The 21384-nt window shown below is 58.0% G+C and overlaps 1 protein-coding gene across 1 annotated transcript in view; it reads right to left on the bottom strand.

The window, feature by feature from the left end:
* The window catches only part of LOC311519314 (dedicator of cytokinesis protein 2-like), a 338844-nt gene that overhangs the window by 6264 nt on the left and 311196 nt on the right, over positions 1–21384 (bottom strand). Inside the window, exons 38-48 of the mRNA XM_084625731.1 lie at positions 21269–21359; positions 13075–13194; positions 12144–12233; positions 11708–11812; positions 10963–11104; positions 10364–10445; positions 9992–10076; positions 9483–9569; positions 8564–8740; positions 1227–1310; positions 103–240 (exon numbers count right to left, since the gene is read on the bottom strand). Of these exons, the coding sequence (XP_084481857.1) occupies positions 103–240; positions 1227–1310; positions 8564–8740; positions 9483–9569; positions 9992–10076; positions 10364–10445; positions 10963–11104; positions 11708–11812; positions 12144–12233; positions 13075–13194; positions 21269–21359 (1201 nt within the window). The remainder of the gene's footprint in view (positions 1–102; positions 241–1226; positions 1311–8563; positions 8741–9482; positions 9570–9991; positions 10077–10363; positions 10446–10962; positions 11105–11707; positions 11813–12143; positions 12234–13074; positions 13195–21268; positions 21360–21384) is intronic.

Below are 21384 nucleotides of genomic sequence, written 5' to 3'. Positions count from 1 at the left end.
GGCAGCCCCGCTGACCCCGCCCCCCGGCCGCCTGGCAGCCCCGCTGACCCCGCCCCCGCCTCCCCCCCGCTCTCGCCCACCCCATGCCCACCCAGCACTCACCAGCTCCCGCAGGCCATACTGGCTCTCCACCTTGGCTCGCAGCTGCGTGAAGCACTGCTCCATGCGCTCGTGGAAGGGCCTGAGGTCCTCAGTCACCTTCCTGCCGTGGATCCGGATCCCCTCTGCCAAGAGCGGAATCTGCCGGGACACAGGCCCAGTGCCAGCAGCCGCAGGACGTCACGGGCCTTGGCTCACACACCCAGCCGCAACAGCGCTTGGGGGCGGGGGGGGGGCGAACTTTTGGCCCAAGGGCCACATCGAGGGTGCGAAACAGTATGGAGGGCTGGGTAGGGAAGGCTGTGCCCCCCCAAACAGGCTGGCCCAGCCCCTATCCGGCCCTCTCCCACTTCCCGCCCCCTGACTGCCCCCCTCAGAACCCCCGACCCATCCAACCCCCCCCGCTCCTTGTCCCCTAACCACCCCCGGGACCCCACCCCCATCCAACCCCACTGCTCCCTGTCCCCTGACTGCCCCAACCCCAATCCACACCCCTGCCCCCAGACAGGCTCCCCGGGACTCCCACGCCTACCCAACCCCCATTCCCCATCCCCTGACCACCACCCCCGAACCTCTGCCCCATCCAAACCCCCCCGCCCCCTGACTGTCCCCCTGGGACCCTCTGACCCTTATTTCCCACCCCCCCCCATGCTACTCAGAGCAGCAAGAGCTGGCAGCCACGCTGCCCGGCAGAAGCATCGGGCCAGAGTGCTCGCGGCCCAGCGTGCTGAGGCTGCAGGGGAGGAGAGACAGTGGGGGAGGGGCAGGGGGTAGCCTCCCTGGCTGGGAGCTCAGGGGCCGGGCAGGACGGTCCCGTGGGCCGAATGTGGCCCACAGGCCGTAGTTTGCCCACTTCTGCGCTACAGGGAGAAGGGTCCCTAGATGGAGGACTGGGAGGCAATGGGAGCAGGGCAGCTGAGGGCGTCAGTGCCCGGTGCCAGAATGGGCAGCAGCATGCCCAGAGCAAAGGGCTCAGGAGAAGATCCCCCATCTGGGGAACTCTAAGGATGCTCCAATGTTCTCCCTGGAGCAGCTGCTGAGGGGGCTCCTGGCTGCAGGAGGCTGGGACAGAAACACCCGCAGGAAGCCCTGGGACGCTGGGAGCCCTGCACCACGAGGGGAGCTACCTGCCAGGCGATCAGATCCTGCAGCTTCTCAATACTGGACCGGTCCTCAGGGTGCTCAGTCAGGTAGGCCTCCTGGAAAAATGCCTGCAACAGCAAACCCGCCTCAGCTCCTACCCCGGCCTGGCTCAGCACGTGGCCTCAGCCCCCGGCAGGGTGGAGCTGAGCATGGAACAGACACAACGTTTCACTCCCGACCCACACCTCTGGCTGTGTGAGCCCTAGGCTCCCTCTTCTGCTCTCTGCCGGTGCCCCTCACTCCCGACCTGCAGCCCCTGCTACTCCAGCCCTAACCACCAAGCTCTGCTGGTGCCCTCACTCCCGACCCACAGTCTCCATCTATCCATAAAAAGTATAGACTGAATGAATGGACTACAAGGTGGATCGAAAGCTGTCTAGATCGTTGGGCTCAAGGGGTAGTGATCAACAGCTCGATGTCTAGTTGGCAGCCGGTATCAAGCGGAGTACCCCAAGGGTCGGTCCTGGGGCCGGTTTTGTTCAACATCATTAATGATCTGGCTGATGGGATCAATTGCACCCTCAGCAAGTTTGCAGAGGCCACTAAGCTTGAGGGAGAGATAGATACACTGCAGGGTATGGATAGGGTCCAGAGTGACCTAGACAAATTGGAGGATTGGGCCAAAAGAAATCTGATGAGGTTCAACAAGGATAAGTGCAGGGTCCTGCATTTAGGACAGAAGAATCCAATGCACCGCTACAGACTAGGAACCGAATGGCTCGGCAGCAGTTCTGCGGAAAAGGACCTAGGGGTGACAGTGGACGAGAAGCTGGATATGAGTCAACAGTGTGCCCTTGTTGCCAAGAAGGCCAATGGCACATTGGGCTGCATTAGTCGGAGCATCGCCAGCAGATCGAGGGACGTGATTATTCTCCTCTATTCAGCACTGACGAGGCCACATCTGCAGTACTGTGTCCAGTTTTGGGCCCCCCCACTACAGAAAGGATGTGGACAAATTGGAGAGAGTCCAGCGGAGGGCAACAAAAATGACTGGGGGCTGGGGCACGACTTACGAGGAGAGGATGAGGGAACTGGGATTATTTAGTCTGCAGAAGAGAAAAGTGAGGGGGGATTTAATAGCTGCCTTCAACTACTTGAAGGGGGTTCCAAAGAGGATGAAGCTCGGCTGTTCTCAGTGATGGCAGATGACAGAACAAGGAGTAATGGTCTCAAGTTGCAGTGGGGGAGGTCTAGGTTGGTGTGACGAAGCGGGACTGTTCTTAATGTTTCCTCTGAATAGTGTGGGGGTGCCTCAGTGTCCCCTAGGCAGTTCTTAAGTATCTAGAGGGTGGGATAAGGGTGTATGATCGTTGCAGAGCCCTAGAGGGCAGGTGTGTGCAGGGGTCTGGACACAGGGAATGGCCAACACCCTGTTTCCTGGCAAGTAATGGCCTGGGCCCTTCCCCCCTGCAAGGTGAGAGCTACAGGGTTGGAGAACAAAGGAATCCGGTGACCTCCTGGCCCAGGAAAGGGACAAAGCCCAGAGGAGGAGGGGCTGGAGAGAGTTTCAGTTTGGGGCTGACTGGGGACATGGAGTGAAGGGCAGACGTGGTTGTCTGGCTCACTGCCCCCAAAATGGACAAAGCTGAGGGGTCCTGTTCTCTGCACCTACAAGCTCTGTTTTAGGCCATGTTCCTGTCGTCTAATAAACCTCTGTGTTACTGGCTGGCTGAGAGTCCCGTCTGACTGCGGAGTTGCGGGGCAGGACCCTCTGGCTTCCCCAGGACTCCACCTGGGCGGACTCGCTGTGGGAAGCGCATGGAGGGGCAAAGGATGCTGAATGCTCCCAGATCAGACCCAGGAAGGTGGAGCCGTATGAGCTGTGTGTCCTGAAGACAGGCTGCTCACAGAAAGGAGACTTCCCCGGAGTCCTGACTGGCTTCATGGGGAGCAGTTCCAGAGCATCGCCTGGGGACTCCGTGACAACTGGTGGCAGAGGTGGGATGTACTGCACCCCGTGGATGGCGCTTCCTGCAGTAAGTGACTGGGGAGCAGTAAAACGAAGGGGGATTGATGAGGACCAGGCGTGCTGAAGGCTCAGAGAGGAGTGGTTTCGGGGGGCGGTTAACTCCTGGGAGTGTGTGACCAGCGAGAAGGACTGTGCAGTAACAGGGGTCCCCCGGGGGATTGCAGCGAGCAGTCCCAGGGGCGGAGGAGTCTGCAGCTCGACCCTGGCAAAGAGCTGGTGACCTTGAGAAGGGCTGGCACACTAGGGGTTCTCCCTGGAAACTGCGGGGAGCTGAGAGCATTCAGGCCTGTGAGTCCACAACAACTGGGGAAGAGCGGAGTGATGGCCTGTCACCGTCTCCTTAAGAAGGACATTGTAACCCTGTGCAGAAAGAGAGGGTTGCGCATTGGAAAGTTCACCAAAGCAGACTTCATCGTGCAGCTGGAGGAGGATGACCGCTCTCAGGGACAGATTCCTGACCCCCAGTGGGGCTATAGCAGGATCTGGGAGCAGCTGGAGTGGGAGCCAGGCATCCCCAAGACTCCTGTCCCCAACCAGACAGGGGTCTTCACGATTGGGTTCTCCATTGGGGTATTGGAGGCGGACGGGATTGGAGCTGAGTGCGAGAGAGCAAGAGGACTGTGAGAGACAGCGAGAGCCCGAGAAAGAGCTGCAGAAGCAGCAGCAGCATGAACTGGCGGTGGGGGAGCGGAGAGGTCTAGGGGACCCCCCAGGGGTGAGTGGGGATAGATCCCGGGCGGCCAGTTCCGCAGGGAACCTCGAGATTAAATTGCTGCCCCTGGTTAAGGAGGGGGGGATGTGGATGCCACCTCACTGCCTTTGAGCAGGCTGGCGATTTGAACCAGGGGGACCCTGCGGAAAAGCCCCGGTGTCTAGCTCCCTTGCTGGGTCCCAAGGCCACAGACTCCGTCAGCCAGATGGGTGGGGAGGTGGACAGGCTCCCACTCCTGGTCCCAACCTATATGTCTGTGTGGAGTCTCCTGGGCTCAGGCCCCTCGGACCTCCAGTGGGAGTGGAAGGTGATGGTCAATGGGGAGGTTTCAGAGTAACAGCCGTGTTAGTCTGTATTCGCAAAAAGAAAAGGAGTACTTGTGGCACCTTAGAGACTAACCAATTTATTTGAGCATGAGCTTTCGTGAGCTACAGCTCACTGCATCAGATGCATACCGTGGAAACTGCAGCAGACATTATATACGCACAGAGACCATGAAACAATACCCCCTCCCACCCCACTGTCCTGCTGGTAATAGCTTATCTAAAGTGATCATCAAGTTGGGCCATTTCCAGCACAAATCCTCTGGCCCTCTGGTGAGACCCTGGGACAGAGAGAACTAGTGTCAGGCCCTGGGTGGTGCAGCCTCAGATGCTGAGGGGCTGGGTGAGCTGGGTGAGGGTCCCAGGGATGAAGCCCCTCGCCCTGCTTATGGCCCAGATCCCTGTGCAGACCCAGGAGGGGTGGGGCTGGCTGGCCGTTGGGGTGCTCGAGGACCCAAGCTGCGAGACCCTGTTGTGGGGTGACTGTGTCTCTTTGGGACAGGATCCAGGCCCTGCTCCTGTAACTGCCCAGGGTTTGAATTTGAATCCAGGGAACCAGTCGCTGGAGAGGGGGCTCACGCTGGCTCTGATGCAGTGAGGAAAGCAGCGAGCTCGCTGCCTACCCCCACTGGGATAGCAAGGGCAGCGCTGAGCACAGTGGGAGCTGAGACCCCAGCTGAGTGGGGGGAGACACAGGCAGGGCAGGGGATCTGTGGGGAGTGGCAAGGTGCTTGGTAAGGAAAGTCTGGATGAGCCTAGGCAGCCTTGTGAGCTGAGGGCTGTGTCTAGTCAGCAGGGTGGGAAGGCGAGGAGAGTGGAAGCTGAGTGTCCCTGGACCTTACCTGTTAGCTGGGTGGAGAATTGCAACAGGGAAGGAAATGTGTCTGTGTCTGTCAGGGGTATTGACTTGCCTGTGGAGGGAGCTACCCTGATCTCCAAGCAGTTGTCTGTGACCAGCCTTGTGTGCTGGGACCAGGGGAATGAGATCCCAAGCTGTGTGTCTGGGAAAGGAGAATGTGTCTCTGGCTCTTCTCTGTCTGTGGAGCAGACAGAAGGGGCCTTTCAGCCTGTGATGGTTGAGGGTCGTGAAGTTGTCTCAGAGCTGATTCTGGATTCAGCTAAAGCCCAGGAAGGGAAGGGCCCTAAGTTTGTGTCTGCTCGGGAGAATGGCGCTGTAACTAGATCGCATCCAGTTAGGGTCTATGTAAAATCCCAGAGCCCAGACAATTCTGGTGCTTGTATTTTGCCTGTTGCTAGTGTGTTGTTGGAAAGGGTGGAGCAACTCTGTCTAATCAGGGTGAGATCCTAGCCAGGGCACAAGGAGAGCATGAAGGTGATTTGATTATGTTACCTACTGAGGGTGTGGAAACCTGTCGCAAGAAGGAAAAGATTCCTGAACTTGTGTGTGGCAAAGCGAAGGAGACTGCTTCTGACCTTTTATCTAGAATGTCTGTAAGTTTGCCTGAAAGGGGATTGTGTAGGAATCCGCCTGATGGGCCAGATGTAAGGGAGACCCAGAAAGAGTTGCACATTAGGAAAAACTATTTCACTAGGAGGATGGTGAAGCACTGGAATGGGTTACCATCTGTCACGGAGTCCCTGGGGGATGCTCTGGAACTGCTCCCTACGAAGCCAGTCAGGACTCCGGGGAAGTCTCCTTTCTCTGAGCAGCCTGTCTCCAGGACACACAGCTCACCCAGCTTCCACCTTCCTGGGTCTGACCTCAGAGCATTTCAGCCTCCTCTGCCCCTCCGTGCGCTTCCCCCAGTGAGTCCGCTCAGGCGGGGCTCCTGGGGAAGCCAGAGGGTCCTGCCCCACAACTCCGCAGTCAGACGGGACTCTCAGCCGGCCAGTAAAACAGCGGTTTATTAGACGACAGGGACATGGTCTAACACAGAGCTTGTAGGTGCAGAGAACAGGACCCCTCAGCTGGGTCCATTTTGGGAGGCAGTGAGCCAGACAACCACGTCTACACTTCACTCCATGTCCCAGCCAGCCTCAAACTGAAACTCCCTCCAGCCCCTCCTCCTCTGGGCTTTGTTCCTTTCCCTGGCCAGGAGGTCACCTGATTCTTTCGTTCTCCAACCCTTTAGCTCTCACCTTGCAGGGGGGATGGGCCCAGGCCATCAGTTGCCAGGAAACAGGGTGTCGGCCATTCTCTGTGTCCAGACCCCTGCACACACCTGCCCTCTAGGGCTCTGCAATGATCATACACCCTTATCCCACCCCCTAGATTCTTAAGAACTGCCTAGGGGACACTGAGGCACCCCCACACTATTCAGAGGAAGCATTAAGAACAGCCCCACTTCGTCACACCATCCTTTTTAAGGTCAGGCTTGACAAATCTAATCGCCTTTTATGATGAGATTACTGGTTCTGTGGATGAAGGGAAAGCAGTGGATGTATTGTTTCTTGACTTTAGCAAAGCTTTTGACACCCGGTCTCCCACAGTATTCTTGTCAGCAAGTTAAGGAAGTATGGGCTGGATGAATGCACTACAAGGTGGGTAGAAAGCTGGCTAGATTGTCGGGCTCAACGGGTAGTGATCAATGGCTCCATATCTAGTTGGCAGCCGGTATCAAGTGGAGTACCCCAAGGGTCGGTCCTGGGGCCGGTTTTGTTCAATATCTTCATAAATGATCTGGAGGATGGTGTGGATTGCACTCTCAGCAAATTTGCGGATGATACTAAACTGGGAGGAGTGGTAGATACGCTGGTGGGGAGGGATAGGATACAGAAAGACCTAGACAAATTGGAGGATTGGGCCAAAAGAAATCTGATGAGGTTCAATAAGGATAAGTGCAGGGTCCTGCACTTAGGACGGAAGAACCCAATGCACAGCTACAGACTAGGGACCGAATGGCTAGGCAGCAGTTCTGCAGAAAAGGACCTAGGGGTGACAGTGGACGAGAAGCTGGATATGAGTCAGCAGTGTGCCCTTGTTGCCAAGAAGGCCAATGGCATTTTGGGATGTATAAGTAGGGGCATAGCGAGCAGATCGAGGGACATGATCGTCCCCCTCTATTCGACATTGGTGAGGCCTCATCTGGAGTACTGTGTCCAGTTTTGGGCCCCACACTACAAGAAGGATGTGGATAAATTGGAGAGAGTCCAGCGAAGGGCAACAAAAATGATTAGGGGTCTAGAACACATGACTTATGAGGAGAGGCTGAGGGAACTGGGATTGTTTAGTCTGCAGAAGAGAAGAATGAGGGGGGATTTGATAGCTGCTTTCAACTACCTGAAAGGGGGTTCCAAAGAGGATGGCTCTAGACTGTTCTCAATGGTAGCAGATGACAGAACGAGGAGTAATGGTCTCAAGTTGCAGTGGGGGAGGTTTAGGTTGGATATTAGGAAAAACTTTTTCACTAAGAGGGTGGTGAAACACTGGAATGCGTTACCTCGGGAGGTGGTAGAATCTCCTTCCTTAGAGGTTTTTAAGGTCAGGCTTGACAAAGCCCTGGCTGGGATGATTTAACTGGGAATTGGTCCTGCTTTGATCAGGGGGTTGAACTAGATGACCTTCTGGGGTCCCTTCCAACCCTGATATTCTATGATTCTATGAGCCGTGGGCTCCCTCCTCTGCTCCCTGCCCCCCAGCTCTGCTGGTGCCCCTCAATCCCAACCCGCAGCCCCTGCTACCCCAGCAATGGGCTCCCCACTAGCTCTGCCGATGCCCCTCACTCCTGACTTGCAGGCCCCAGCTATGTGAGCCATGGGCTCCCTCCTCTGCTTAGGGTTGCAAACTTTCTAATTGCACAAAACTGAACACCCTTGCTCTGCCTCACCCACTCCATCCCCCCTCCCTCCATCGCTTGCTCTCTCTCACCCTCACTCACTTTCACCTGGCTGGGGCAGGGATTGGGGTGTGGGAGGGGGTGCAGGCTCTGGACTGTGGGGTGGGTCTGAGGGGTTTGGAGCACAGGAGAGGGCTCCAGCCTGGGGCAGGGGGTTGGGGTGTGGGAGGCAGTGAGGACTTCGGCTGGGGGTGCGTGCTCTGGGGTGGAGCCAGAAATGAGGGATTATGCGTTCAGGAGGGAGCTCAGGCTTTCTTCCCCTAGGCCCTACACAAATCCCCACCTGCCGCCCCAGCCCTGTCTCACCTGCTGATGCTCCTCACTCCCAACCTGCAGCCTCTGCTGCCCCAGCCCTGGGCTCCCCATAGACGATAACTCCTCTGTGACGTTTTACAGTGCTCATTGCATGACACCAGCTCAGTGGAGGCAGGTGGTGAGGCCCCCTTGTTTGGGGTCAGCCCTGCAGAGCAGCAGGACTGCTCTCTGCCCCCCCGCCCCCCCCGAGCCCCCCAGCTCTCACCGTCTCATACTTGGCGAAGCCACCCATGACGGCCGGGTCCACGATGCCGTTGAGCAGCATGGAGAGCGGGTTGACCGGCAGGCTGGGCTCGCTGTGGTGCCGGTTGATTTCGGTCAGGATTTTCTCATTGGTTTTCTTCATGGTCTCAATGGCATTTTCCAGGGGGCTGATGATGGTCTGGGCCAGGGGAGGGGGGATGTTTAGTGGCTGCAGAGGTCTGGGGGGCCCCCTGGCTTGCCACAATCCCACCTGAGAACAGGCCACGCTGGGCAGGCTGTGATCCCCCACAGGGACCCTACTGCAAACCTCGCCTGCCTGTGTCCAAGCTGCTCCGGGGGTCATGTCACCAGTTGACACTCCCAACACGCAGGGCGTCTCCAGACTCAGTGAGAGGAGGGATGGGGAGGCCAAGTCCTGGCTCTGCTGCATCCACACCCTGTGTCTGGGGACTTCTGGGCAAGCCAGGCTTTCTTCCCCTAGGCCCTACGCAAGCAGGGCAGGGGCCACCTCTCCCCGCACTAGCGCTGGAGTTCACCAGGCAGCCAGACGGGACTGGCCAGAGAACACTGAATCCAGCTTTAACCAGGTGTGACAAAGAGGGAATGTGGGCCTCAGTTTCCCCCAGACCTTGCATGGCTCCCCAGCGTGGGGTGGGGGGTTAAGTTTGCTCTCAGGACAGACCAAGAGTAAGGAACTGGCTGAAACTGAGCCAGAGCACCAGGGGTCGGAGAGACAATGCCAGCTCCAGTGACTCCCGGGTCTCCTGCCTCTCATCCCGGAGCTGAGCAGAGACCCCAGCCGAGAATGAAGGCCGGGGTGGGGGGACTAAACATCAGAGGAGGGCACCCCCCGCCCGGGGCTTGGCTCGGCACACCCCCGCTTCCCTCCTCCCTCAGCTCCTCCCGTGCAAGGGCCTCACCCTGGTGGTCGCTGTGACCATAAACCAGCGCAGGATGCCAGGCAGCGGATAGGCTGTCACGAAGGTCGTTCTCTCAATCCACATGGTCTGGGGGGGGTGGGGGGGTGTCAGAGCTCAGTCATCACATGGGCCTGGGCTGAGGGAAGCTGAACAGCTCCTCCCACCTGGGAACCCCCCCAACCCCCCAGAGCACAGGGCTCCCCTCAACGCTCCCCTGGACCCCGCAGAGCACAGGACTCCCCTTGACGCTCTCTCACCTTCCCAGAGCACAGGGCCCCCACCGCTCCCCTGCCCCCCAGAGCACAGGGCCCCTCCCCTCAATACTCCCTTGCCCCCCCCAGAGTACAGGGCCCATCCCCCCTATGCTCCCTCGCCCCCCCCCCAGAGCACAGGGCTCCCACTGATGCTGCCCCAGCCCCCCATACTCCCTCATTGCTCACTCCCACCCTGGCACACTGGCACCCCACCAATGCCCCCTAAGCATGGGGCTCCCCCAGGAATGGGCTCACCGCAAACTCGTTGTCAGGGTCCTTCGGGCCTTTTCTGAAGGGCCGCGAGTAGCTGAACTGCTGGATGTTGTTGGCTTTATAGAAACTGCAGGGGGAAGGCGGGGTCAGCATGGGGAGGGGCGGGGGCACTCCCTGCATGTAGCGCACCCTGTCCCAGGACCTGCATCAACTTCCCCACCACCCCCAGCACCCATCCTGGCCCCCTGGGGAATTGCCCCCCATGCCCGGGGAAAACCCCTCCCACCCCCCTCCTGGGGAACCACCTCCCCATGCCTGGGGACTCAAGCCCCCAAGCATCCTTCCTGGCACCAAGGCTGTACTGGGGGGGCACTGGCATGCCCTCCTTGGGGGTTCTGGGCCCTGGGCACTCACTTGACTATCTGCTCGGGGACATTCCTGCCCCTGAATCGGTCCCTGGCCTCCTCCACGGGCTGCACGGTGAAGCACTGGATATCTTGGCCGAGTGAAGGAGCAGCCAGAGCACGGATCTGTCCCAGGCTGAGCCCTGCTGGGGAGGCCCACAGGACCCCTGCGCCCAACACACCCAGCAAGACCCATGCTGGGACTCCTGCACAATGGAAGCCCCACGGTGGGGCACACTCTGGCCTACGCGGGGTGCGCTCGCGGGAGGGGAGGGCCTATGCGGGGTGCGCTTGGGGCGGGGGACACACTCTGCCAGACTCCAGTGCCCGTGTAACACCAACAGACCCCGGTCGTTGGCAGGCGGGATCGAACCAGGGACCTCTGGAGCTTAGTGCATGAGCTTCTACCCCATGAGCTAAGAGCCACCTGGCTCTTGGCTAAGGCTCTAGCAGCCACAGTTTTTCTCTCTCTAAGTGGTTTTGGGGCCACTAGACGGGACAGAATCCCACACCCAGGAGGTGGGTGCGTTGCACTGGGACACCAGACAGCTGGGCCTTGGCCGCAGAACCGGGACAGCCCCGTCCCCTCCCTAGATACAGGGAGGATACACTGGCCCGGTGAGTCGGTGACATCCTGCTCCGGCGGTGACGTGGTCTGCAGCTTCTCAGCGTAGGGGAAGGGGGTCAACAGCCGCATTTCAAAGTCCTCCCGGCGCTCATACTCCTTGCCTCGGTAAATGAAAACCTTGTTCTGGGGGGTGGGGGGAAAGGTCAGTGTCCCTGTCCTCCTGTCCCATGAGGGCTGTGCCTGCCTGGCTCAGCCCTGCTGAAATGGCCGGGCCTAGCGTGGGTGGGGGGCACCAGCTGGTGCTGGTGGGGGATGTGGGGCCAGCTTGGCCCATTGCAGGTGGGGGAGGAATCAACTGGCGCTGGCAGGGAGCCGGGGGCCCGGCCTGGCTCCTCCCCCACTACCTCACCCTCCTCCCCACACCCTGCTCTGCCATTGCCCCTTGGCCCCTCCCCTACTATCCCAGCCCTTCCCGCTGTCAGACCCTATTGGAGTCTCTCTCAGGGAAGTCGTGGCAGGGTCCCCAGGCTGCGGGGTCTCAGGCTGTGGGGGACTTTCCAGAGGAGGATCCCTGGGGCAGCAGGGGGAGAGGAGCAGGGCGGGGTCTGGGGCTTGGCCATCAGCAGGGGGCCCTCGCCCAAGGCTGTCAAAGGGACGACACCGACCTGGCATCTGGGGCCCAGGAGCACATGCCAGTGCTCAGCTGTGGGCTGGCAGAGGGTGGGATGCTGGCCTGGCTGGGTGGTTGGCTGTGATGGGCCCCAGGAGAGGCAGGGGGTCTCTTACCCGCAGGAACGTGGGGAAGCCCTGCCCGTAGTAGCCCACGGCGAAGTAGTCTGGGCTGGGCCGCAGCACCTTCAAGATGTTCTCGTAGAACTTTGCCTCCCGCTGCTACAAGACACAGGATGGGGCCCGACCCCCCTTAGACTGTGTTTCACCCCAAAGCCACTACCCAAGAGGAGCCAGATTGGAGACCGGCTCTGCCAACTCCCCAGAACTGTCCCCTCCTATCCCAGTCCTGCTGCTGCCCCTCAATCCCAGCCGGCAGCCCCCTGCTAGCCCAGCCATGGGCTCCCCCAAGCTCTGTCGGTGCCCCTCACTCCCGACCTGCAGCCCCCTGCTTCCCAGCCCTGGGCTCCCAGTCCCTGCGAGCTGACAGCGTCCCTGCCTGCAGCCCACCTTGCACACCCAGTTCCGAGGCGCAGCGCCCCCGGGGACTCACCAGGATGTCACTCAGCATTTCGTACTCAAAGACCTCACTCTCGTACTGCTCGGCCAGCTCCTTGCAGATGTGAATCGCCTCCTCCCACATCTGCTGGGAGACGGGGGGCAGAGTCAGGGGCTACCTACGGGGCTGGGAGTGTTTCTTACACAGCTCTGCTCTGGGCATTGCCTCCAGCACCCACTGATCCGCTGCTGGGACACAGGGGTCAATGCCTGGGCAGGTTCTGCCCCCACTCTGCCAGGCCAAGGGGGCCACCAGCTGTGCTGTGGGACCGGCCCTGGGAGAGGTTGTGATGAGCCCATCTGGAGAGGCCAGGCCCAGGCTGTGGGGGAGAGTGTGGCATGGGATGCTGGGCATCCCTGCCACAGGGATCGGGCCTTGGCAGCGGATGGCAGCTGCATGGCCGCAGTAGGGGCAGTTGGGCCTAGACAGGCCTGGAGTGACCTCGCGGTGCGGTTCGTCCCCCGGGCAGGGCTGCGGCTGGACTGGGCCCACTAGAGCCATGGGCTGGCAGCTGCTGCAGTCTCACCAGCATCCTGCAGGGGGCACTCCCGCACCAGGGCTGAGCTGGGACCCAGCTCACCTGAGTGGCTGCCCATGTTCTGGGAGGCCCCACCTGGAGGGGGGCAGTGCCCAGACCCCCAGGGGACGAGGAGAACTGGTGAAACTATCAGAGCTCCTGGGGCCAGTGCTGGAGAGGGGTACGGGCCGCAGGGAGAGGGGGTAGGGGGCCGTGGGGAGGGGCTGCAGGGATGGGGGTACAGGCCATGGGGAGGGAGGTATGGGCCCATGGAGAAGGGGGTACAGGCTGCAGGGAAGGGGTATGGGCCCATGGGGAAGGGGGTATGGGCTGCACAGAAGGGGTACAGGCCATAGGAAGAGGGGTACAGAGGGGGAGTCTCCCTGGGTCACACCCCCCTGCACTCACCTTGCCCTGGTCGAAGTAGTGGATGATCTGGTTGTAGAGAGCCTCCTTCAGCTGGCGCTGGGTGTGCAGGCTCTGGCTATGGGAGCCCTGCATGGGGGCTGTGTTTGGCTCATCTGACCACTGTGGAGAGGCACACAGACCCCGCGTTGCCACAGACCCATTGCCCCCCCCCCCACATGGCATGCAGCAGCAGGAGATGGGCTCCCCCTGACTCCCCCAGGGCTCTGGGTCCAATACTCCGCCTCCCCCACCCAGGGCTCTGGGTCTGGTACCCTGACTCTGTCCCCCCAGCACCCAGAGGGCTTCCCCCATTCCCAGAACCCCAAGCAGCCACAGGGTCCCCGTCCCCCGAGAAGCTGTGTGCAGCAGCAGGGTCCCCGTCCCCCACATACCCTGAGGAGCCACGTATGCAGCAGCAGGATCCCCCCCACCCCCACCTGGAGGAGCTGGCCATGCAGAAGAGGTTCCTCACCTCATGCAGTGACTGCGGCTCTCTGATAAGCCTATCCCGGCAGGGGCTTCACATCAGGGCGCAGGCACCCCCGAGCCCGTGGGTGGCAATTCCCAGCTCAGTGTCCATTGGGCCCATGCCTGCTCCCTCGGCCTCCTCGTGCCAGACCTGGAGGCTGCACAGGGGTGCGCAGGAGAACCGCTCTCAGTTCCTTCCCTGCCTAAATGCCCCTGGGGACAGCCCGAAGCAGAGGGCACAGAGGGGGACTGGCGTGCCCACAGGGCCACATCTCTAAGAAAATGTGAGTAACCTCCTCTTCTTCCAGCAGCATCCCTATAGGGGGTGTGATGACGCGCTTTGCCACACGCTGGAGAGCGTCTCCTGCTGGCCGCTCTGGGGACTAGCTCTACGAGGCTAACGCCCCTTCCTGCAGGTCTGCCGGTCTCTCCACTGCTCTCCTGATCTGCAGCCCCTCTCTCACTCCAGCAGCTGCCCTGCCTCTTTGGGACTTGGCCCTCGGCCAGCTCACTCGCGGTTCCCCTTCCAGGGGGGTCTCCCCACAGTCCCAAGCAATGTGCCCATTCGCTGCCCAGGAGCCACTCTCTCCGCAGCTGGCAGGGGAACCCGGGCCCCTCTGCTCCAGGTTCGGCTCAGGGACCCTCAAATCAGCAGCCAAGGTGAGTTCCTGCCCAGGCCTTTCTGCCACTTTCCCTGAGCCTTTTCTACCTGGCTGACTTCCTCCCCCTCTGTGTTCACCAGCCTCCCAACTCCCCCCTCCCCAGACAGTAACTGCAGGTTCCAAACACCCCTCCCTTCTCCCAGCCCCCCTGCTTCCAATTCCCTGTCTTCATACACCCAGCACAGCTGGTTCCTCCTCAGCGCGCTCCCTCCCTCTGTCTGGGGATTGCTTAGCCCCCTTTCTCAATCTGCACAGCATGCCACTTCGGGGCCTCCCGAGCAATATCCCAAGGGGAGGAGGGAGCTTTGGAGTCCAGAACTGAAGATAGCCCAGCAGAACCGAGTGCTGGTGGCACGGATCAGGACATAATGCACTGAAGCCCACAGAGCAGCCCTGCAGAGGTCAGATACTGGCATGTTCTGCAGCAGTGCTGGAGCGGTTGCCCGTGATCCGGGTGAATGTGCTCGCAGCACCCCTTGGGGGTGAACGCTTGCAGCATCCTCACAAGTGCTAACACACCCGGACAGCCATCTCGATAGCCTGAGCAGAGAGCGAGGAGCCCTTCAATCTACCCCAAAGGAGACGGACAGCCTAGGAGACTCGCTTGGTCCTGTCTCAGTAGAAAGCCAACGCCCTTCTAACCTCCAGGGTATGAATACAGGCTTCCTGCAGAGCACCATGTGGCTTCAGAAAAACCCTGGTGGACCAATGGATTGGTCAGGATGGAACCTTAACAGAAGCTTAGGTAAGAACTTAGCGTGTGACGTGAAGACACTTTGTCCTTGAAGAACAGCATAAAGACAGAATCTGCTACCAAATCACCAGTCTCCCCGACCCTTAGTGATGGCCACTAAGAAAGCTGCCTTCATAGACAAATGGAACAGAGGACAGGTTGGAATACGTTGTGGAGAACTTGGGTGTCAAGCTCCCATCTGTAGTGCTGTGGTGCTCCCAATACCTGGGAAGTAGACTGCTGAGATCTGGCTCTGATGAGCGAGGCACCAGTTCCACAGCTTCAGCGCACAGGGCGGGGGTCTTGCTGCTTATTGATACAGAACACATGATGCATTGTCTGTCATGGCCCTGACAGGGGCAGCATTCTGGACAGCCCTGAGCTCCAACAGATCGATGTGCAGTCTAGTTTCCTGAGCTGTCCATCGGCCCAGAGTCAAAGGGCACTGAGGTGGGTCCCCAGCCCACAGCGATGTGTCTGGTGTTAAAGTCCAGAGACGGATCCCTGCACAGACACTGGGCTGATCCTTCCACCAGCCAAGGGAGACATCCACTTGTGCAGGAGCCGTCGACTGTCTGTCCAGGGTGCCTCTGACTGGAGAACAGGTCGTTCTGAGCCAACCCTGGAAGCAGCAGAGGCAAAGGTGCAATGGTGCAAGCTGCCACGTGCCCCAGAAGCTGACGACCATTCCTTATTGTGGTCCAAAGGTGGCCTGGAATTGCCCATCCCAGACCTGACAAGCTGCCCCTGTCTAAGGGAAGGTAGGCCCCGGCTTGTCAACGAGTCCAAATACGCCCCTGTAAACTATCTGCCATATCATAGTTAATGGGACTATTTGACATTCAGCTGCAGACCCAACCCCTGGAACAGAGCGAGGGCTGGTGGGTGCCAGGTAGCACTGCTTCGCAGGAATGGCCCTGGAGTAGGCAGCCACTGAAATCTGGGGAGACTACAATTGCTTCTTGTTGGAGGTAAGCAGCCACTCCTGCCAGGCCCTCTGAGAACACCCTGGGCTGAGGAAAGGCCGCAGGGAATCACTGGGTATTGGAAATGATCCTGGCCTACGGTCAAGTGAAGCTATTTCCTGTGCAATGGGTGTATTGCTATATGGAAATAGGAATCTTGCATGTCAACAGCTGAAAACCAATCCCCCTCCTCCAGTGAAGGAATTATAGCTGCCAGAGTCACCTGAACATCCGAAATCTCAGCAACTTGTCTCGAAGTCTTAGATCGGTCTCTGCCCTCCATCCCTCTTTGGCACAAGGAAATACTTGGGAGTAAAATCCTTTGCTCTTGTGAGGAGGCAGGACCAGGGCTAGTGCTCCTCATGAGAGAGATTTCACTTTTTGTCTCAGTAAAAGCCTGTGAGAGGGTCTCTGAAGACGGATGGGGAAGGGGGCTGGGAGGGAAGGAGCAATGTAAAATGGATCTCACAGCCTCATATTCTGCCCTCTATGACCCACTGGTCTGTGGTGATCCACCTCCAAGCATGTTGGAAATAGGGAAAACAATCTCTAAAGGGGGAAGATGGGCCAAAGGTCACAGCCATAAAACCAGAGATCTGGGAGGACTCAAACCCTCGACGAACCCATCAAAACTGTTGCTTTGAAAAGGACTGGGGGGGTCCTGGAGGGTGGTCGGGCAGCCCTGTTTCTGTGAGATCTCTGAGTTGTCCCGGGAGAGTTTGGTGGATCTGTGGAACCTGGAAAACAAGCAGGATGTGATCTCTGGGCAGTCTGTGACCTACTAAACCTTCTCCTATTTGTAGGTGTGTGTACATGCCCAGGGATTGCAGAGTAGCCCTAGAGTCCTTTAGTGCATGCAAGGACTCACCCGTGGGCTCCCAGAACAGTTTACGACCATCCAAGGGAGATTCTCCACAGTGTTCTGTACTTCCTAACAATCTGGTGCCATTGCCAAGGAGAGTGTCCACAGCATCTAAGGATGCTCGAAACACAGTTCTGGCCACCAACTGACCCTCGGAGATGATGGCCTGGAATTGCTCCCTGTGTCCTTGTGGCAGCTGTTCAATAAAAGCCATCAATCTGTTATCTTTTGTAAAGTTACAGCTGGCCATGACCACCTGATAGCTTGCCATTCTAAATAGCAGGGCTGCTGATGAATTAGCCTTTCGCCCAATGGGTGCTTGTCATACAGTGCAGACTTAGGCCAGGTCTACACCACCACATAGTTCGGTAGAACTGACATGTGAATAAGCCACCCCCAGAGTGATGTAAGTTACACTGGCCCTTAGGACAGTGCTACGTTGGTGGGAGAGCTTCTCCCGCCAACGTAACTAGGCTTCTCACAGAGGAGGAGCTCTCTCCCATCAGCACAGAGCATCTTCACCAGACACGCTGCAGCGGTGCAGTTGTGCTGACATAGCGGTTCTAGTGTAGACTGGCCCTTAGAGAAGTGCTGTCTACCCCGCTCCTTTACTGCATCCTCCACCAGCGAGTTAGGAAGAGGGTGTGAGAACAAAAAGTCAGAATGCTTGAGGGGAACAGCACCTTATCCACCTGGTAACATATGGGTGGAACAGTGACAGGTGTCTGCTGCACCAGCATAACCGGATCCAAGAGCACCTCGTTGATGGGTAACACCACCGTGGGGGGTGTTCCCAGGGGTGAAAGTAACTTAAAGGACTTACCGGTACTCCACAGTCCTGAGAAGGGGGCGTGTCCTCAACCGGAAGAAGTGGGACCTTTAAATACCCGGGCCCTTTAAATCAAGATTTAAAGGCCCCGGGGCTCCAGCTGCAGAGGCGTCTGGGAGCCCTGGGGCTCAGGGGCAATTTAAAGGGCCTGGGTCTCCAGCCACTGCTACTGAAATGGAGCTCCGGGCCCTTTAAATCGCCAACGGAGCCCCAGGAGCTCCCGGCTGCTGCCGCTAGCCCGGGACTTGGGTGGAGATTTAAAGGGCCTGGGGCTCTGGCTGCTGCAGGGGCCCTGGGCCCTTTAAATCACTTGCCTGGGGAAGCCGGTCCGGTCCGGCTCAGCACAGCATGCTGGCTCTTGCCGGTACACTGTACTGGACCGTACCAGCTTACTTTCACCTCTAAGTGTTGCTGACTGCAGGATATCCATCAAAGGGGAGGTTTGCGCTGCAAATCCTTAACCTCTTTGAGTGGAATTTGAAGGGCATCAGTTGCCCTCTTTAGGAGGTCTTGATTTCTGGGAATTTCATCGGCCACGGCTGGTGGCAGAGGCATAACTTCCTCATCCGGAGACAAGGATGAAATAGGTGTTTGAGAGGTGGCCTCCTTCTCCACCTTAGCTTCCTGCTCCTCAAACATCTCCTGTGATGGGGCTGCTTGAATAACTTGGACTCCCTATGAGACAGTACCAGAGGTCTGGCAGGTTGTTGCTGATAAGCAGCCCGAAGGCCCAGTATGGCCACTGGGAGCCCATATGGAAGTGAGGGGATGCAAGGTTGGTTCCACCACTCTTAATAATGAGCCTGTGACGTTATAGACATGAACTGTGACTGTATAGATCATTGTTGCAACCAAGGTCCTATAGTTGCACGAAATCTTGTACAAAGGAGGTTACGTAAGGTGTCCATGAAAAGGTTATGAGTTTCTGGTTATGAGTATGCTATCTGTATGCATGTGTCATTTTTGTATTTAAAGTTATAAATACTGGCTCTATACTGTCTGTATTTCAAACTTGTGATATGCTTCTGGGTGACACCCCAGACAATTTGGCATCTGCACTATCTAGCCTGCTTGATGGCCCATTAAGGACCATCAGCTATACAACTGACTCATTGAGAGAAGGCAGATGCACCTTGTGACTCAGCAAGGTATGCAGGGACCTGCCTATGGACAGAACTCTAATGTTTTTCTATGTCATGTGGTGGGCAGCTTGTTTTTAGAACAAAGGAAGCACAGGCCGCATGGCAAGAGACTATAACAGGCAGCTGCATCTCCTCCATCTTGTCTTCAGTCCTGCTTCTTACCTCTGGAGGAACCTTGCTACAAACTGAAGCTCTGAATAAAGGACTGAATGACCCATCCCAGCTGTGGATGTTCTCCAGAAACTTGATTTGACCCTGCAGTTTATTCCATCACTGCTACAAACCTGAACCAAGAACTTTGCCATTACTGTATGCAATTGATTCCATTGAACCAATTCTAGCTCTCATCTATATTTCTTTCTTTTTATGAATAAACCTTTAGATTTTAGAGTCTAAAGGAGAGGTGGCCAACCTGAGCCTAAGAAGGAGCCAGAATTTACCAATGTACGTTGCCAAAGAGCCACAGTAATACATCAGCAGCCCCCCATCAGCTCCCTCGCTGCCAGCCCCTCCTGCCCACTGGCAGCCCTGCCCCATCCTTCCCTTCCCTCACCTCCTGATCAGCTGTTTCATGGCATGCAGGAGTCTCTGGGGAGGTAGGGGAAGGAGCGAGGGCACGGCAGGCTCAGGGGAGGGGGCGGGAAGGGGTGGAGTGGGGGCAGGGCCTGTGGCAGAGCCAGGGGTTGAGCAGTGAGCACCCCCTGGCACATTGGAAAGCTGGTGCCTGTAGATCCAGCCCCGGAGTCGGTGCCTGTACAAGGAGCCGCATTTTAACTTCTGAAAAGCCCATGTGGCTCCGGAGCCACAGCTTGGCCAACCCTGTTCTAAAGGATTGGCAACAGCGTGATTTGTGGGTAAGATCTGACTTGTATATTGACCTGGGTCTGGGGCTTGGTCCTTTGGGATCGAGGGAACCTTTGTTCTGTTACTGGGTATTGGTTTTCATAACCATTTGTCCCCATAACAAGTGGCCCTGGTGGTGATACTGGGAAATTCGAGTGTCTAAGGGAATTGCTTTTGTGACTTCTGGTTAGCCAGTGCAGTAAAACCAAAGTCCTCTCTGGCTGGCTGGTTTGGTGTGCCTTAATAGTAAAGGAACTGCAGCTTTGGGGTGTAACTGCCCTGCCCTGAGCAATTTGTCCTGAATTGATACTCTCAGTTCTGTCCCACCAAACGCCACATTGTTACAGAGCCCGATCTTCCCCGTGACTCTCCCCGAATGGGTTCCTGAAGGGATATGCTGGAGGCCCCTGAAAGGAAAGAGAGGAGACTGAGTCTCCTTCATCCTCGTCCATCTCATCCAGTGGAGGAGCAACTGCCGAAAACGGTGGAGAGTCCTGTGGTACCAGGGACAGTGGTCCAGAGAGCAGGGTCTCGGTACTGAGATGCACTTGGTAACCATGAGGTGCAGGGACCCTGGTTCATCCGTTATCAAGAGGTAGGGACCAGTACCGACACAGTAGCCGAGGAGATGGCCTCAAAGCTGACAGTACCATCGAGGGCGGGCACACTGGTGTTGATGGACATGGGATCTGATGCTGTTGCTTGCTTGGTGCCGAGGGTGTCATAGGTACCGATGGCGAGGCTCAGCTTGACTGCTTGGGCTTGCCCTCCTTGCTGGCAGAGCGTACTGAGGCCCTGCCAGAGCTCGGTCTCCTTTGAGCTCGGGCACTCTGCAGCTGTACCGGAGGCAGAGTCCTTCCACTCGATCGTGCTGAGGCACGAGGTCAAGGCTCCGGAGAGCATGGATCTTGCTGGGGACCTGGACTTTTTCAGAGCTGGCTCCTCAGGGTGAAAGTCCGCGTTCCTCTTTTTAGAGGCCTTCCCTGAAGCCCCCAAACCCTTCCTTCTCTTAGAGGAAGCCTGCGCCAAGGCAGATGGGCACTGGGTCTGTCTGGAGAGAGGTGTACAGGGGGCTCTCCTGACCTGACTCAGATGCTGGCAGACAGGAGCGTTTCATCATGAACAGTCCGAGTTTCATCTTCCTGTTCTTCCTTGAGGGCCAGGTAGAAGCTGCACTTCTGGGGGACGTGGGGCTCCCGCACACAATGGACATGCTTGGCATGGCTGTTGTTCCACGCATGGCCTCGTGAGCCAGGAATGTCCTGCTAGGGAAACCAGACTCCCAGCAGGAGAAGTGAGGAGAAAAAAACAACCTCATGGCTACTTAGCTAACAAACGCTAACTGTACTGAACTGTGCCATCCTAGTCCCAGAGAGAAGCACAGAAGCCCAGGCACATTTGGGATCCATCTCTGGCCAAAGCGGTTGAGAAGGAACAGAGGCCGGTTCTCCTGCGTACTCCCACATAGCCTCGCTGTCTGGCACAAGGAGGCCTAGGACGCACACGGGGGCTGAACGGATGCTGCGAGCTGAGACTCTCCCTGAAATGGAGCAGCCGCTGGGACAGGTCTCTCGAAGAGAAAGCAGGGTGCCCCCCGGCCCAGTACCATGAGGAGCCACACGCACAGCAGCAGGGTCCCCCCATGCCCTGAGGAGCCGCGCGTGCAGCAGCAGGTCCCCTCCCCCTGTACCTTGAGGAGCCGCGCGTGCAGCAGCAGGGTGTAGGCCGCCTCGGTGTAGTTTTCGTAGCTGACGTGCAGGTCCTTGAGCTTGTACAGGTACCTGGAAGCGAAGACAGCCAGGGGTT

The sequence above is a fragment of the Lepidochelys olivacea genome (genome assembly GCF_965140295.1).
Source record: "Lepidochelys olivacea isolate rLepOli2 genome assembly, chromosome: 4".
Classification (NCBI taxonomy): Eukaryota; Metazoa; Chordata; order Testudines; family Cheloniidae; genus Lepidochelys; species Lepidochelys olivacea.
This window is presented reverse-complemented; position numbering and strand designations above follow the sequence as displayed.